The sequence below is a fragment of the Urocitellus parryii genome, chromosome 2 (genome assembly GCF_045843805.1).
Source record: "Urocitellus parryii isolate mUroPar1 chromosome 2, mUroPar1.hap1, whole genome shotgun sequence".
NCBI lineage: Eukaryota > Metazoa > Chordata > Mammalia > Rodentia > Sciuridae > Urocitellus > Urocitellus parryii.
This window is the reverse complement of record NC_135532.1, coordinates 162,146,766-162,164,339: the sequence shown is the minus strand read 5'-3', so window position 1 is coordinate 162,164,339 and position 17,574 is coordinate 162,146,766. Positions and strand designations below refer to the sequence as shown.

At 34.2% G+C, this 17,574-nt stretch overlaps 1 protein-coding gene across 1 annotated transcript in view; it reads left to right on the top strand.

Annotated features, from left to right (window-relative positions):
* The window catches only part of Usf3 (upstream transcription factor family member 3), a 46,832-nt gene that overhangs the window by 7,087 nt on the left and 22,171 nt on the right, over nucleotides 1-17,574 (top strand). The window contains exons 2-4 of the mRNA XM_026396347.2: nucleotides 14,209-14,333; nucleotides 15,831-15,895; nucleotides 17,002-17,030. Of these exons, the coding sequence (XP_026252132.2) occupies nucleotides 15,849-15,895; nucleotides 17,002-17,030 (76 nt within the window). The 5' untranslated portion in view covers nucleotides 14,209-14,333; nucleotides 15,831-15,848. The remainder of the gene's footprint in view (nucleotides 1-14,208; nucleotides 14,334-15,830; nucleotides 15,896-17,001; nucleotides 17,031-17,574) is intronic.

Here is a 17,574-nt window from a genome sequence, read left to right as displayed (position 1 = left end):
GTCCAGTGCTCCTGAGATCAATTCCCAGGACTACCCCCTCCTCCCAAAAAATGAGATAAAAAGTAATTGTATTCAATGTTTATAGCAGCACAATTCACAACAGCTAAAATGTGGAGCCAACCTAGATGCCCTTCAGTGGATGAATGGATAAAAAAATGTGGTATATATACACAATGGAATTTTACTCAGCAATAAAAGAGAATAAAATTATGGCATTTGCAGGTAAATGGATGGCGGAGAGAAGATAATGCTAAGTGAAGTTAGCCAATCCCCAAAAAACAAATGTGGAATGTTTTCTCTGAATACGGAGGCTGACTCATAGTGGGGTAGGGAGGGGGAACATGGGAAGAATAGATAAATTCTAGATAGGGAAGAAGGGAGGGAGGGAAAGGGAGGAGGCAGGGGATTAGCAAGGATGATGGAATGTGATGGACATCATTATCCAAAGTACATGTATGAAGACATGAAATGGGTGTCAACCCACTTTATATACAAACAAAGATATGAAAAATTATGGTATATATGTGTAATAAGAATTGTAATGCAAACAAAAAAACCCCAAAGTACATGCATAAAGACATGAATTGGTGTGAACATACTTTATATACAAAGATATGAAAAATTGTGCTCTGTATGTGTAATACGAATTGTAATGCATTCTGCTGTTGTGTATTTAAAAAAATAAAATCAATTTAAAAAAGTAATTTTATTATAAAATACAATGACCTTTACACAGGAAAAAGTGAAAACTTTTTAGGGAGAAAACAAACCAAAAAAGAGCACTAAGACTGGGAACTCAAAATGAGAAAGAAAAAGATTCATATTAAAGAAGAGGGTGCATAACTGGATAAGAAGATGACAAGCTAAGGAGAGAGTATTTCAAGGAAAGGGAGATATCAATAGCACAAATCCTACTGAGAGAAGATTGAAAATAGACAAAAGATCTTTGGTGAAAAATAGTCCCTGTCCTCTAAGGAAGCAGTTTCAGTTTGTTGGAGCCTTTAAAAGGCACACTGTCATGGATTTAGGAGGCTAATGAAGAAAAGTCAGAAGTTTTTAAGGAGGAGTGGAATGAAATGGAGTGGTAGACAGACAGTTTTTGTTTAATATGAGGAAAATCTTTGCATTTTGAAAGCAAAAAATATATGAATAAGGAGAAAACAAAGTGCTGAAGAAGAAAAAACAAGTATAGAGTCCCTGTTCATGGATCAAAGAGTTAGCTTTAGGAAGGTATGGACAGCTGAAAGAAAAGATATTGAGATATAAACAGGGTTTCTTAGGGGAATCATAGGATCCAATTTAGGAATTCATACTAGATGATCTTCATCTTCTCTATCAGTTGGGGGAAAAGGAAGAAGAGCAACTAACATATTTAACACCCGCTATATACTAGGGACGTTGCTAGATCCATTAAATATATTATTATGTGAACTCCTATTGGTCCTCTCAGGCTTGATGAGACTATCCCACTTTTAAATGTGAGGCTGCTGAAGAATACTTACTTCAAAACCAAATAGTACATTTTTTCTTGAGTGTGACATTAAAGGCTATTCCCATCTCTTTGTATCATTCATTGATGTGGAGTGAAGGATACATGAAGGACTGACATTAGTTGTATTAATTACTACAGTGACTGTGCCTCAGAATCATTTTAGTGTTTTATTTTGTTTGTTTTTTTTCTTTTTGTTTAATTTTAATATTTTCCAGGCTGGCCTTGACTCTCAGGTTCAAGGGATTCTCTGCCTTAGTCTCCTGGATAACTGGGACTATATGTGCATGCCACCATGCCTGGCTCCATTTTAGGAGCTTTACAAAAATTCCTGCATGTTCCAACCCAGTCATTCATTCAGCAAATTCTTATTAAATACCCACTATGTGTCTAGTATTGTTCTAGGCACTTAGAATACATCAGTGAATGAAACACACTCAAATGCCTGTCCTCAAGGACACTATCTGCAAACCAGTCTCTGGAAATAGATCTTAGTGATCCAATGATTAATCAGATTTTGGAACCATTACTCTAGGATTAAGTAATGAAAGATAGACACTGACTGCTGAATGACTTCTAATGGGTCTCTTCTGCACAGAGCCCTCAGTAACAGAGAAACGTTATTGGAAGATGATCCTAGGGGACTAGCATAAGATCCAGGAGTTAAACATGGAATTAACTGACTATTATGGTTTAGACATGCAGTGTGCTTTAAAGGCTCTTATGTTGAAGGCTTGGTCCTCAGTGCAGCAGTGTTCGTGGGTGAGGCCTTTGGAAGATTTGGGTAATAAGAGCTCCAATCTTGTCCATGAATTAATCCATTTATGGACTCATAATTTGGGAGGTGGTGGAAACTTAGGAGGGGAGCTACTTGGAGCAAGTAGGTCCTTGGGGTGTGTCCTTCCCTGGCCCCTTCCTCTCTTTCTCTTTTATCTACCATGAAGTAAGCAGCTTTGCTGCACCACCCACTTCCCACTCCCACCATGATATTCTGCCTCACCACAGGCCCAGAAACAATGGAGCCACATGAACATGGATCAAATCCTCTGAAACTATGAGCTAAAATAAAATCTTTCCTCCTGTAAGTTGATTTTCTTCTGGCATTTTGTCACGGTGACAGAAAGCTCACTATCATAGTAATACTAGAGTCAGTTACACTACAAAGGAAGCTTATTAATGATCATAATGATACTTTATATTTAGGAATTTAGCTATATTAGTTATAGAGGTGCATTGTTTATTCACCAAACAGTTGAGTAACACAACTGTGCACACATTGTATTAGGCCCTTGAGATTCTAAGACAAAGTTGTCTTCTTCTAAAAGAACTTACATAATGAAAAATTCTAGTTAGGCCACAAAAAGTAAGAAAATAAGGATATACCATAATTTTGAAAAAACTGGGAAGAGTATCATGTTCAGATCAGAAACTTTGAGGAATTTGTGAAAAACACAGTATGTAAATTCAGATTGATTGCAAAACTGTGCTGTGTGGAGAAATAGACAACCTAATTCAGGCTTAAAGAGGAAAGAATTTTCCCAGTACAATTCTGGTAAGCCCCAGAGCTCAAAGACTTCAAAATTCACAATGGATTGAGGGTGGCCAAAAGCTACCAGGTAACATTAATTGTCATATTTGAGAACAGCTGTATCAAGGACTGCTAGAACATGCTTATATAGGTTGGGTTATCTCCAACAAGGGTTTCAGGGCCAAAGTGAACACCAGGGTACCAGAGAGAACTGGTTGCTATTGTGAATGTGAATTTCTTTCCTTCAGAGGCATCTCATGGCTGCACACCTCTATTTTTATATGATACTTTTGATAGCCAGAACTCTTACACTCAATATGGTCCATCATGGCAGGGAGGAATGATTTTCATACAAAAGTGAAGCAGTTGTGTAGTGGTAGGTGCACATTAAAATAACCTAGGGAGTTTGGCACATTGGTATACATCCTAATCCTAGCAACTTGGGAGGATAATGCAGAAGGATCACAAGTTGGAGGCCAGCCTGTACAACTTAGTGAGGCTCTGTCACAAAATAAAAATTTTAAAAGGCAGGGAATATAAATGTAACTCAGTGGTAGAGTACACCTGGGTTCAATCCCCAGCACTGCAAATAAAAACAAAAAATTACCTAAGTATTTATTTATTTAAAGGTGATTGTTGTCATAGTGCAGCTAGAGTTGGGACCCACTGTGCTGGGGAAACCAATATTAGCCACCAATCTGATTAATTGAATTCAGACTCACAATATATTTAAGGAAAATCAACAGAATGAAAGAGACATCACACTGACCAAACAGAGGAGCCAAACTTTGAGAAAATAAATTGAATGTTTTAGACAAAAAACAATTTTTTTTGTTCAAAAATATCTTCAAAGATTTGAGAGAATATAATTTCCACAAAATAGCAATGTGTGCTGTGAAAGAGAAATGAGAAAAAGAAAGTTTTTGGAAATTCAGTCTGATTTTTGAGAAAAACTTAAAGTAGTAGGCTAAATGGCAGCATGGTTGTTAACAGATGACTAAATTAATGAACTAGAAAATCAAGTCAAGGAATTCTTACAAAATATGGTGCAAAAGGAAAAGAAGAAAATGATGCATTGTTGAGGCATGGTGTACAGATCCACGAGGGGAATTAACATTCTAGTACTATATTCCAGACAATTTTAATAAGTCCCTGTGAGGTGAATGGAAGACAGTTGGTGGGTGATAGAGTATGTTGAAACTTTAGTAGTGGAAAGAGAGGAGACAATAAATACAGGTTTAATAGGGGAAAAAAGGTTTAAATTTTAATACATTTGGTTCTCTATATCTGTAGGTTCTATATATAGAGATTTGACCAACTTTGAAAATATTCAGAAAGGAATGGGAATGTAACTCAGTGGGAGAGCTCTTGCCTAGCACATGTGAGGCCCCACACATGCACTCGAGTATACACACACACACACAAAAAAAAAATCATAATTAAAAATAAAAAATAGAGAAACAAATTGTATCTCTAATGGACATGTTTTTCATTATTCTCTAAATGATAAAGAACAACTATTTACATAGCATTTACATTGTATTCTGTATTATAGGTAATTTAGAGGTGATTTAAAAGTATCCAAGAGGATATACTTAGATTATATGAAAGTACTACACCATTTCATATAATAGACCAGAGCATTCTCTGATTTTGGTATTCATGGAGGGTCCTGGAACCAATCTCCTGTGGATTCCAAGGGGTTACTGTTAGGATATTGTAGATTATAAGTATGTGACTCCATTTCTTTGTCTCTGTTTTGCTCTTCTTTGAAGGTCTATTTTATCCTTACACTGGCTTCCCTTTTTTGCAAGATGTCTACAAGTTGGAATTACATGCTTTTTCTTTTAATCAGAAAGAAAAAGCATAATTTTCCACACCATCAAAGAAAGTCCTACCTTTGTTCTAATTCACCCAACCTGATACCAAACCGTGTGGCTGGAAGAAAGTCACTTGCCAAGACCTGCTACAACCTGGCACTGAAAGCACAAGTGCCATCTTTTGGAGAGGTTACATCAGTGACAGTTTGGGGTTTTCATGAAATGAAAAGGGGAAAATATAAATGTCCACTGCAGTATGTTTCTTAAAATTGCTAAGGGACATTCATGAGTAAGATTGAAAAAAAAGGAAAAAAATTGAGGAAAATGTTATTAGGCAAGTAAACTAAAAATAGATAAGGGGAAGAGAGGGAAAAGTATGTGACCAAATATAACAAAAATTACAATAAATATGACAAATAAATTCTCGCTTTAAAAATGAATTTATAGAAACAAATCTCTAGATTTATGTTGTTTCAGACAATTTAAAATAAACCAGTGCCAGAGGGTTAAAATATGTGTATGTACTCCTAGCAAATGAAAGAAAATGCATGGTAATATTGTTATCAGACAAAGTTTAATTCAAGATAAGAAACACTTAATTTCTACTTTGTATCTAAGGAACTAATAATATACACTCATGGAACAATAAACAAAAATATGTAAGAGCTACAAAGAAAATATCAAATTCAAAAAAGTAGATATTATTTATTGTCAAACATAATGCAAGAAAACAGTTAATAAAATAAGTAAGTAAATAGAAGAGTAACCAAAAAGGATATATAACTATTTGGAGAGCTTTTTAGTCTAACTTGGGTGGAAGAAGATATAAAAATTGGAATTAAAGTACTGGGGAGGTTGAATAAATGGTAGAATGTTTGCTTAGTGTGTGTGAGATCCAAGGTTTGATCCTAGTACTAGAGAAAGAAAAATTGAAATTACAAGGAAGAAAAAGTTGAGGTAATAATAAAAGAGAAAATCAAAGAAGAAAGGTAAATATTTATAACATCTGAAAGGTATTCAGCTTTACTAGTCATAAAGGGGATTCAAATTAAATAATACTATGCTACTTTTGTTGCCTTTGGATTGATAAAAATTTAAAAGGTATTTATTACAGATGTTTTTCCAGTATATATATATATATATATATATATATATATATATATAGTTATCTATATAAACATATTATCACATGCACAGAAATTTTTTATAAAACTGAAATCATGCTATTTGTCACTTTGAAATATTATTTATTTTTAAAGTTGATGCCAAATTGATTTCAAATGGGAGAGATTAGAATTGAAGAGGTAGTATTGGATATTTAATAATTTTCATCAAAAAAAGAAGCATTAGGGGTAATATTCTTTTATTTTTCAGTATTTTATTTACTTTTTTATTTATTTGGTGTTGGGAATTGAACCCAGGATCTTGCACATGATATACATTCTCTGCTACTGAGCTATACCCCAGCCCATTTTCAGTATTTTAAATATATCAACAATTTAACAGCAAGTCTTCTTTCCTCACGGGCAATCCTTGCATAGATACTCCCATTCCAAAGGGATAGATATTATATACAATAGTTCATAACTTAAAATTTTGAAAAAAATATAATAATATTAGTTTTCTAGGACTGCTATAGCAAAATACCACAGACTGTGTACATTATACAACAGAAATTCATTTTCTTATAGTTCTAGAGGCTAGGAGCCCAAGATTAAGGTGTTGGTAAGTTTGGTTTCTTTTGCTTGGCTGACAGACTTGGCTTCTTGCTGTGTGCTCCCATGGTCATCCTTGTATTTGTGTTGTCTGTGTCCTAATAGCCTCTTATAAAGACACTTATCTCATTGGATTAGGGTCCACCATAACAACCTCATTTTAAGTTAATTACCTCTTAAAAATCCCTTATCTCTAAATATAGTCACATACTGAGGCACTGGGGTTTAGTTAGGATTTCAATATATGAATTTAGGGGAGCATAATCTAGTTCTCTGGATACATACATGCATACATACATACATACCAGTGATAGTATCACTGTATTGTGTGGATGGAGATATTAGTTTGAATCATCTGAAACTGAGGTTTCAAAAGGCAAAAATGATTGTATATAGGCAATTACAGGTAGTTCAATATAGTATTGAAGTTTAATCAGTCTCTTTTGATGAGAGTTTAGGTATATCCTTATCTTTTGGTATTTCAGACAATGTTGCAGAGAATATCCTTAAATATTAAATGTCATTTTGTACACATAGGAATACATCCTTAGGGTACATTTCTTGGAGTTATTGCATCAAAGATCTGTGTGTTTATGTGGAACAGTTGTGGGCAGATGTATGCACCCTGCTGCAGGTCTTCCTGATTAGGGCAAGACTGCTTCTGCAGGAGGAACTGGAGCTATAAGGCTAGAGGCAAAAGTTAGAGGCTGAGGGAGAAAGAAGATACTGGGTCAGGAGAGGCATTGTCCACATCAGGAGAATTTTATTGAGATATTCTCAGTGAATTTTTCTGTGATTAAAAATTTTTGTGGGGCTGGGGATGTGGCTCAAGTGGTAGCGCTCTCGCCTGGCATGCGTGTGGCCCGGGTTCGATCCTCAACACCACATACAAAGATGCTGTGTCCGCCAATAACTGAAAAATAAATATTAAAAAAATTCCCTCTCTCTTTAAAAAAAAAATTTTGTTATATAATTATGGCCAGTAAAGTCACAGGATCTGCCCTAAATTTTATGCAAGAAGTCGGATCACCATATAGAAGAGATTTGAATAGGCAGTAGAAAATATACTATTTGAATTTTATGGGTCTTGTTCTCAGTGTAACACTTATATGTACATTAGTAATTGCTTGGACATACATAGGAAAATGTGTGGAACTGATACCACCAAATTGTTAAAAGTAGAAAATATTGGTACTTCATTTACAGTTATGCTGCTTATAGTTTTTACAAAGAACAAGGATTAGTTATGCAATTGAATTTTAAAGAAGCCATAAAATATGAAGTTCTCTCCAAATTTAGTGACAATATAATTTCTGTGCCAGAAGTATTTGTAGTTTATATGGGGCAGAACAAGGAAAAGGTTTAAAAAATGTCAAACTGAGCCTGGAGTATTGGCACATGCCTGAGGCTGAGGCAGGAAGATTGCAAGTTCAAGTTCAGCCTGGTCAATATCAAGACCCTGCCTCAAAATAAAAAGTTAAAAAGGAGCTGGAGATGTGGCTCAGAGATAGAGCGCTTGCCCAGCGTGTGCTAGGCCCTAGTTTTGATCCCTAGTATGGGGTGGTGAGGAGCCAAGCTGTTTACAGTGGTTATCCCTTATGAGTGGGACTGTAGAGCAAAGAAAATTTTCCATTTAAATTTACTCTGCTGTACTCTTTGAAAATAATTTGTTTTGCAAACAGATTACTTTTGTAGTTTGAAAATAAACATTTAAAACTGTATCCAATAAATTATTCATTTGACTCATGTCTTTTTCTTGAGATATAGGTTGGCTGACCTTCACATGAAATTTCTTTCTAGTGTCAGAACATGAAATAATGAAGTGCATTCCAAGAAGAGAATTTTTAACCTAAGATGCTAGAGAAGATGGTTACAGATAATAGCTCATATAGCAAAATAAATATAGCATTTATGGTATTATAAATGCATAATCATGATTTTCAATATTTAATGAAATGGAGAAATGTTCATATTAAGTAAAATTCAGAATATAAAGTTGCTTATGGCCCAACATTTGAGAAAAATCAGATATACAGAAAAAGATCCAGAAAGGAATACCTAAAAATGCAGAGTAAAAGATGTAATGAAGTAGTTTTCTATATTGCTTTGTTTGTAGCTATATGTTACTTTTATTATAAAGTAAAACCATTGGAGCAAGATGATCAAAATAAGCAAAATGATCTTTTGTTATAGAGTGTAAAAGGACAGTAGATGCAGACCAGGGATTTAAGCTTTTCAGTGGATCACATACTAATCCAGTAGGGGAAGTTATTTTGACTGGAAAAGACTGTAGGTTGCTGGAGTTCTCAGATAAAGCAATAGAACACATTTAAAAACTATATCTATGTAACCATTCCATAAATTTTTAAAATAATTATAAAACAGTTAAGAATGCATTAAATAATAGTAAAATGAAATTAAAGTATAGAGATTGAAAGTGTTCTTCTGAAACCGTAGATAAATATTTAAGCAATAAATCGCAAAATATTTTTTAAAATTATTTAAAATTTTTAATCATTTTTCTTTTTTGACAAAATATTTTCAAATCAAAACATTTTAATTATAACTTGACAATTTAAGGTAAGAATTAGATTTTTGTTTATTTAATTTATTTATTTTTGGAATGCAAAGGTTTGAACCCAGGGCCTTGCATATGTGAGGCAAGTGCTCTACCACTGAACCATAGCCAGCCCCTTAGATTTTTATTTTTTGTATCTAAATAACACAATTTAAATGAACCTTTTTCACTATTGTAATTTGCTTGTTGGTGGAAGAAAACATGGTTTGCCAGTGAACTGCTAGATTTGGTTTTCTCCTAAGTACTTGCCAGCATCACTTACTCTGGTTGCCTCTCATTTTCCCTAAATGGAGAGATTGGATATGGTTGGTAACTAAATAAAAGTTTGAAATTATGTGCTGAAAGAAATCAGATGCATATAAACTGACGAGGAAGGAAAGAGCAAATGAGTAGAGAATTTCAGATTATCCATAGACTTTCATTAAAGAGCTCCTTTTTTAACAGCTTGATTAGATATAATTCACATAAAGTTTACCCATTTAAAGTGTAATTCAGTAGTTTTTAGTATATTTGCAGAGTTATGCAACCATTACCATAATATAATTTTAGATTAGATTATGACATAATTGATTATGTCTCTTTCTCCATTCTAGACTTTTGGTATGAATGGAATCATATAATATGTAGGCATTAGAACAACTAAATATATATGTGGGAAAAAATGAATTTTGACCCTTATCTCAAGCCATATGTAATATGGATCATTGACCTAAACATAACAATTAAAATTATATACATAGAAGCAATCACAGATGAAAATCTTGGGTAAATGTTTATCTTTGAACAAGATGCAAAAAATAATAATCATAAAAGAAAAAACTGACATTACTTTTCATCAAGAAATTTTGCTCAGGGCTGGGGATGTGGCTCAAGCGGTAGCTCGCTCACCTGGCATGCGTGCGGCCTGGGTTCGATCCTCAGCACCACATACCAACAAAGATGTTGTGTCCACTGAGAACTAAAAAAAAAAAGAAATTTTGCTCACAAGAGAAACTATAAGAAAATATGTAGGCAGACTATATAGTGGGAGATAATATTTGCAAAATATATATCAAAGGACAGATGTCCAAAATGTATAAAGAATATAATATGTAAAGACTTTCAATAAATCTATAATAAAAAGGTATACAACACAATTTAAAAATTGGCAAAGATATGAACAACAAAAGATGTACAAATAGCCTTAATATGCACATTAAAGTGCTCAATATCATTAGTCATCCAGGAAGTGCAAACTAAACTGAGATGGTACTATATTTCTACCAGATTGGCTAAATTAATAGACTGACAACACCAAATTTTGGTGAAAACATGAAGTAACCATAAGTCTCCTACATTGCAGGTTAGAGTGTAAAATGATATTATCACTCTGGAGAAAGTGGGATATCTGTGGATATTGCCTTTCATTTGTCTTGGGTGAATACCAGGGAGTGAAAATGCAGGGTATATGATGAGCATTTCCACTCCTATGTATTTACCCAAGAGAAATGAAGAACAATATCTATAAAGAGACTTAAGAATGTTTATGATAGCTTTATCCATAATAGCCAAAACATGCAAACATCCCATGTATCAACAGAAAAAATGAATAAACACACTGTTATAAGTTCACACCCATTTATAGGTTTACACTTGTCAATATGAAAGAACAGACTACTAGGGTGAATTTTGAAAACATTATGCTGAGTGAAAGCTTGACTCAAAAGAATTCTCAGTTAATATATTTACATACAATTCTATGGTGAAAATAATTAGGACAGTGGTTTCTTCTAAAATAGGGGAAGGAATTGACTAGGAAAGGTCATGAAAGAATTCTCCCATGATAATGTTATGTATCTTCATGAGAGTTGGGTCACACAGGTGTGTGTATTTGTCAAAGGTCACTGAATTTAGTACTTAAGAGTTGTGCACTTTATGTGTGAGTTTTACTTGTAGCCTTTCAAAAGTGCAGCAGGAGAAAGACTGGAACTAAATTTAAATTGTTAGTCAGATGCTTAAAATTTCATCAGTTAAGATACCTGCTTTGAAGTTCTGGAGAAAAGAGAACCTTTACAAGGTGTTGGTAGAATGTAAATTAGTATAGCCATTATAGAAAACAGTACGGTGGTTCCTCAAAAAATTAAAAATGGAACTACTGTATGATCTGGCAATCCCATTACTGGGTATATATCTAAAAGAAATGATATCAGTCTGTCTATCAGACATCTGTACATCCATGTTTTTGTAGCACTATTCAGAATAGTCAAGAACTGGAGACAACCCAAGTGTTCATCAGCTGACAAAAAGATAAAGAAAATGTGGTACATATACACAATGGAATTTGCAGCAACAGGGATGGAAGTGGAGATTATTAAAATAATTAAAATAAGCCAGGCATAGAAAAACAAGTACCACATGATCTCACTCATAGGTGGAATCTAAAAAATTTATCTGATAGAAGTCAAGAGTAGAATTGTTACCAGCAGTTAGAAAGAGTAGAGAGAAGGGTAGGATGGGGAAAAATTAATTAATGGGTATTAAGATGCAATTAGTTAGAAGGAAGAAATTCTGGTGTTCTGTTGCATAGTAGGGTGACAGCTGATAATGATAATTTTCTATTTTTTTAAAAAAAAAGCTAAAAAGGATTTTCAGTGCCTTCATCATAAAGAAATGATAAGCTGGATATGATGGGACATACCTGTAATCTCAGCAATGCAGCAGGCTGAGGCAGGAAGATGGCAAGTTCAAGGCCAGCCTCAGCAACTTAATGAGGCCCTAAGCAAATTAGTGAGACCTTGTCTCAAAAATAAAGAGATCTGGGATATGGCTCAGTAGTTAAGCACCCCTGGCTTCAAGGATAAAAGTCTGATAGGTTTACCCTGATTTGAACATATACAATGTATAAATGTATTGAAACATCACATTACTCCCTAAATATGTACAATTTCTATGTATTAGTTAAAAATAAAAGTTAAAAAGTCTAGAAATAAGTCTAATAATGAAAAGCAGAGCAGTGGTTTTCTGTGAATAGAGAAAAGAACAGAGAGAATAGATAAGAAGCTTTAAGTTAGATGATAGAGGAATTCATTTTCTTGATTGTGGTGATAGCTTCTTGGGTATCTGTACACCTTAAATAAGTACAATTTATTGTATGTATTTATTATATGTCATTATGCCTTAATAAAGATGTATAAAAAAACAAAACAAAAAAGATATTTCTGTATTTCCAAATTTTCCCTGTAAGGAATCACCTAGGACATTTATCAAATTTTAGACTTCTCCCTTTGGGACTGGAATTCTTCCTTTATAGACTGATTCAATGAGTCTGGAAGGAGCTGAGAATTTGTATTTTAAAACAGGTACAGTTGTCCTTGGGTATCTATGGGGGATTGGTTCCAGGACCCTTCTTGGATACTTAAAGCTGAGGATGCTCAAGTCACTCATTAAATACTGTGGGATTTTCATATAACCAGCACACATGTATTTATCTATAAAATAAATATATATTTACATATAATAAATGTATATTTATACTTAAATAGATATATGCGTATATGTTTATTTAGATATGCTGGGGGCTGTTAGTCCCGGTGCATGCTAGGCAAACTTATACTGCGGAGCCACACCCCTAGCTGCTCCTCCTTTAAAGCATCTCTACACTACTTACAATATTCAATATCACTTCTTCCAGGTGCCATGTAAATGCTATGTAAATAGTTGTTTATTGTTTAGGGAATAAAAAAAAGTGTGCACATGTTTAGTACTGATGAAGGTTTTGACCCAAATAATTTTGATCCATGGTGGGTGAATCCATAGATGTGAAATCCAGGGATACAGAGGGTCAACTCTACCTATAGGTAATACTTAATCATCCAGAATGTTTGGGAAACATTGCTCTAAAGTAGAATTAATTTTCTCAGACTTTTTTGTACTGGGAGGGAGAGAAAGATGGAAAGGGAGAAGGCCAGGGGAGAAAGGAAGAAGGAAAATTGCCCAAGGAACTTGTTGAAAATGGAAACCTCTGGGTCCTCCCAAACCTTCTCATTTGTCAAGTCTGGGATAAAGGCCATAAATAAACACACACTCAGTGTGTGTGTGTGTGTGTGTGTGTGTGTGTGTGTGTAGTATACACACATGTATAGTATATATGTGTATATATTGAGAGAGAGAGTGTGAGTGTACATACAGTGGATAGGTCTGAGGGCTGTTTTCTAGTGTCATTGCCTTGAAGGAAGGTCCATGGGTAAGTTTTGTCACTTTTACAGGAGAGAAGGTAAAAATAGGAAATGAAGATAATTTTAGAATTTTTTAGAATTGAGAACATACATGGAGGATTTTAGGTAACCTACAGGCAGTGCACCTGCATAAGAGTAGAGGTGCCATATATTGACTGTCAGACAATCAGCTTCATGGGGTGGAGTATGGGTAACCTATTAGACTTTTTTTTTTTTTTTTTTTTTGGTACTGGGGATTGAACCCAGAAGCATTTTACCACTGAGCTAAATCCCAGCCCTCTTTTTTGGGAGGACAGGGGATGGGTGGGTACCAGGAATTGAATTCAAGGGCACTCAACCACTGAGCCACATCCCCAGCCTTATTTTGTATTTTATTTAGAGACAGGGTCTCACTTAGTTGCTTAGCCTCTTGCTGTTGCTGAAGCTGGCTTTGAACTCCTAATTCTCCTGCCTCAGCCTCAAAAAATTAAAAATGGATTGAAGGCAAGATTATAGGATTACAGGCAAGAGACACCATATCCGGCAAATCTCTAGCCCTCTTTATTTATTTATTTTTTAAATTTTGAGACAGTGTCTGGCTAAGTTGCTTAGGGTCTCATTAAGTTGCTGAGGTTGGCCTCAAGTTGTGATCCTCCTTCTTCAGCTTCCCAATATACCAGTATTATAGGTGTGCCCCATTGCATGTGGGTAGAAAAGGACTTTTGAGAGCAAAGGCATTCATTTACTTCTAGGTGGTAGGGAGAATTTAGGATATCCCACATGTCACAAAAACATCTGCATGCCATTGGTTGCCAGCCCTTGTCCCATGTGCTGCTACTGAATACCTAGAGACTATAAACACTCACTGGTTTTTCTCTTTTGTAGAAAGAAGAAAACATAATCTATAGACCATCTTCTGGCAAAACATGATAGATTTGGATCAGAAACGGGAGGTATTGGAAGCCAGGAGTCAAAAGTAAAGAAACTCTGCAAGACCTTGGGTGAAAGAGGTAACAGAGATTGCATGTTTACTAATTAATTAATTTATTATTATTATTATTATTATTATTATTATTATTATTATACAGTTACCTGATATGAGTGTTCTAGGCCCATAGGTAGCTTCATTAATTGTAGAGAGAAGGTAGAGTAGGTGAATAGGAGTGAATTGCTGGAAATGGGTCTCAACTACACATTTCTCTGTGGTGTGCTTCAGTCAGTACTTTCTGACAGCCTCTTGCCTGCATTCTTTTTACTTATTTCCCAGGACCCTTCCCCTCCTTTCTGTGGCTGGAGCTTACCCTGAAATACCTCATTAATAATCATAGCTCACATTTATTGAATTGTTATTACTGTCAGGTACCATAGTGTTGTGCTCTCTTTGCATTCATTCCGTTTTCAAAATAACCCAATAACATAGACAAAATATTTGAGATTTCAAGTGGTTAGATAACTTGCCTAAGACCTGATAGCTAGGAAATAGCAGAACCAGATTTTAAACTGATGTTTTCTGACTTCATACTGCATACTTGCTGTCTTCTTTCCTCTCTCAGAGGAAAAAGGGCAAGCCACACTAGCACTTCTTCCAGTATACCAGAATACATACCCCAACTTGGTGGACCTCTTTTGGAAGGTGTTCAGTTCCTATAATTTAAAAGCATTAAAATTTTTGTTATGAAGTTTTTGACAATCAGAGAGGAGAAAAAAAAATCATTGCTGACCTTTTGTAACTGTAATTAATAATGTTTCTACTTCCAGGATTTCCCTATATATGTCCATATTTCCCTATGGTAACATGTTCTTTATTAGTATCCTGATATTTTAAACATCAATAGGCTTTTTATGCCTAGATTTTAATGACTCTCAAATGATAACATGAGACTTCTAGCAGTTTAAAGTTCAGCAAATGAATGAATCCTTGCTTCCATGTAAGGAATATTACATTTGTTCAAAAAACTTCTGTTTTTTGTTTTTTGTTCTTTTCTGTATTCAAAGAGGGGGATCACTGTTCTAATGGAATTTATTTATTTATTTTTAATTTTGTGGTGCTGGGGATTAGAACCCAGGGCCTTGTGCATGCAAAGTAAGCACTCTACCAGCTGAGCTATATCTACAGCCCCTAGTACAAATTTTGTATTACATTTCAGTTTCATGAACAAAGAATGTACTTTTCCAACTTAAGAATGTTTGACCTGTCTTTCCAGATATTGTTAAAATTCACATCTCCTTTGGGCTTTTCTTGATTTCCAAGTCCACAATGGTATTTTTCTACTCCAGTCTTCTCAAGCACTTTCTGGTTATACTTCACATTTGATATTCACTGTGTTTTACATCTACTAGTCATAATATTTTGTACTATTATACTCTTTCCATTCACAATGCCTAATATAGTGCTTTAATGTCAGTTTTATTTTTTTAGCATTTTAATGTTCAAATCAAATTATTATTGATCAATTTCTCCAAGGTTTTAGAATGACATTCTGGCGTATCTTTCTATCCCTTTATAGGTTCCTATCACTGTCACCATGCCAGAAATGACAGAGCATGAAACTCCTACAAAAAAGCAGCATAGGTATGTCCACAGACCAAAAATAATATAGTGTAGACTTAAGAAGCAGAATTAGATCCCATTTTGCTAAGTAGATAGTCCTTAATGAACTTTTATTATTCAGGCTAGAAAATAATCTCTGAAAGTAATGTAGATTAAATATAGATTTACTAAAAGTGGTATATGTTTAAAATTTACCTGTCTTCCTTATTGTACCAAAAATGTAACAAGTAATTATAACCATCAATAGTTGAAATAATACATCAAATCTATGCTAAATGTTTAGTTTCTAGTGACATTTTTACCAGCATACAGTATGAATTTTTGTAGATCCCAAAACATTTAGGTCACAGTCAGTTTGAATACATATTTTGCAACATTGTAAAATATTAATGCCAATATGCTTACATAATATGACTTTTGTTTTTGTATAACCCCTTCTCTGAATTTGTAGCATTTGGGGCAATATCTGCTTAGAATTGCAGGGCCTGTGCTTTTATTAGTATTGAAGTCACTGTTCTCTTTCTTTGCTGAATAGCTATTTAAAGATAATAATGTATTGAGAAATGATGTATAACAGGGAAAAAATCAATGTCTTTAATAGATGGACTTTTAAGAAATTTAAGAGTTTGGACAACCTACTAAGTATACAAATGCAAAAGATGACTCAAATGTCAATTGTCAGTGCCGTGCCTAAGTGTGCTGTCACCTACCACATTTCCCTACCTGTGAATTAAAAAGCTACTCTCTACTGTTGCCTAGGTGCCAAGGCAGACATCAGAAGTCACCTATGGGACACATCACTTGAGATTTTACTAGCACCTTAATTACATGTTTCAAATAGTTATGGTCTTCAGTGATTGATTCTATTCTCAACCCATGACGACTTCTGAGTATCAAAGATTAGAGAACTGTAGTTCTAGAAATGGTGCCTTCTGAATTTATATGGAGGTATCTTTAGTTATGTTTTTATACCATAATATATTAAGAAAAGTTTTCTTCAGATGGCTTATTATTGATGCTGAAAATACAAATTTGTAAAACTTATTTTATGGTTCTCAAAATATAAAGTGGTAAAAGTGCTTTCCAGTTATCTTCATGTTACCTTTTATCTATACTTTTTGTTTCAGAAAGAAAAACCGGGAAACACACAATGCAGGTAGATACAGTAATTTAAATTTTACTTGTTAGCATTTTTTGTTTTTAAAATGAAATTATAGCATAGTTGATATTTAAGTTTTTATGTTATAAGCATAGAATAATTATTTATTATATTATAAGAAAATGTACCTTTATTGTTTTTAATTGACAAAATATTCTCTGGGCTGGGGATATAGTTCAGTTGGTAGAGTGCTTGCCTCACATGCACAAGGCCCTGGGTTCAATCACCAAAAAAAAAAAAAAATTCTGAGTCTCATGGATATCTCATGATATTTTGATTTGTAGTCTATTTGGATAAATTAAGAGATTAGTATATTCCTGAGTTAGTGTTTGAGGGGATTTCACCCACCAAAGAAATCCAGATACACTTCTCAGTAGAATGAAGGTTATGTGCCTGTCTGAATAAATTCCAGAGGGGACAGCTATCTAGAGGGGTAAGGAAGAGATGAGCAGTGGACTACAGGTCTTAAAGGGACTTGTATGTGAACAGTCTTAAGTTGTATAGTCTTCATTTATAGAAAGAAATGTAGAAAATAAATATT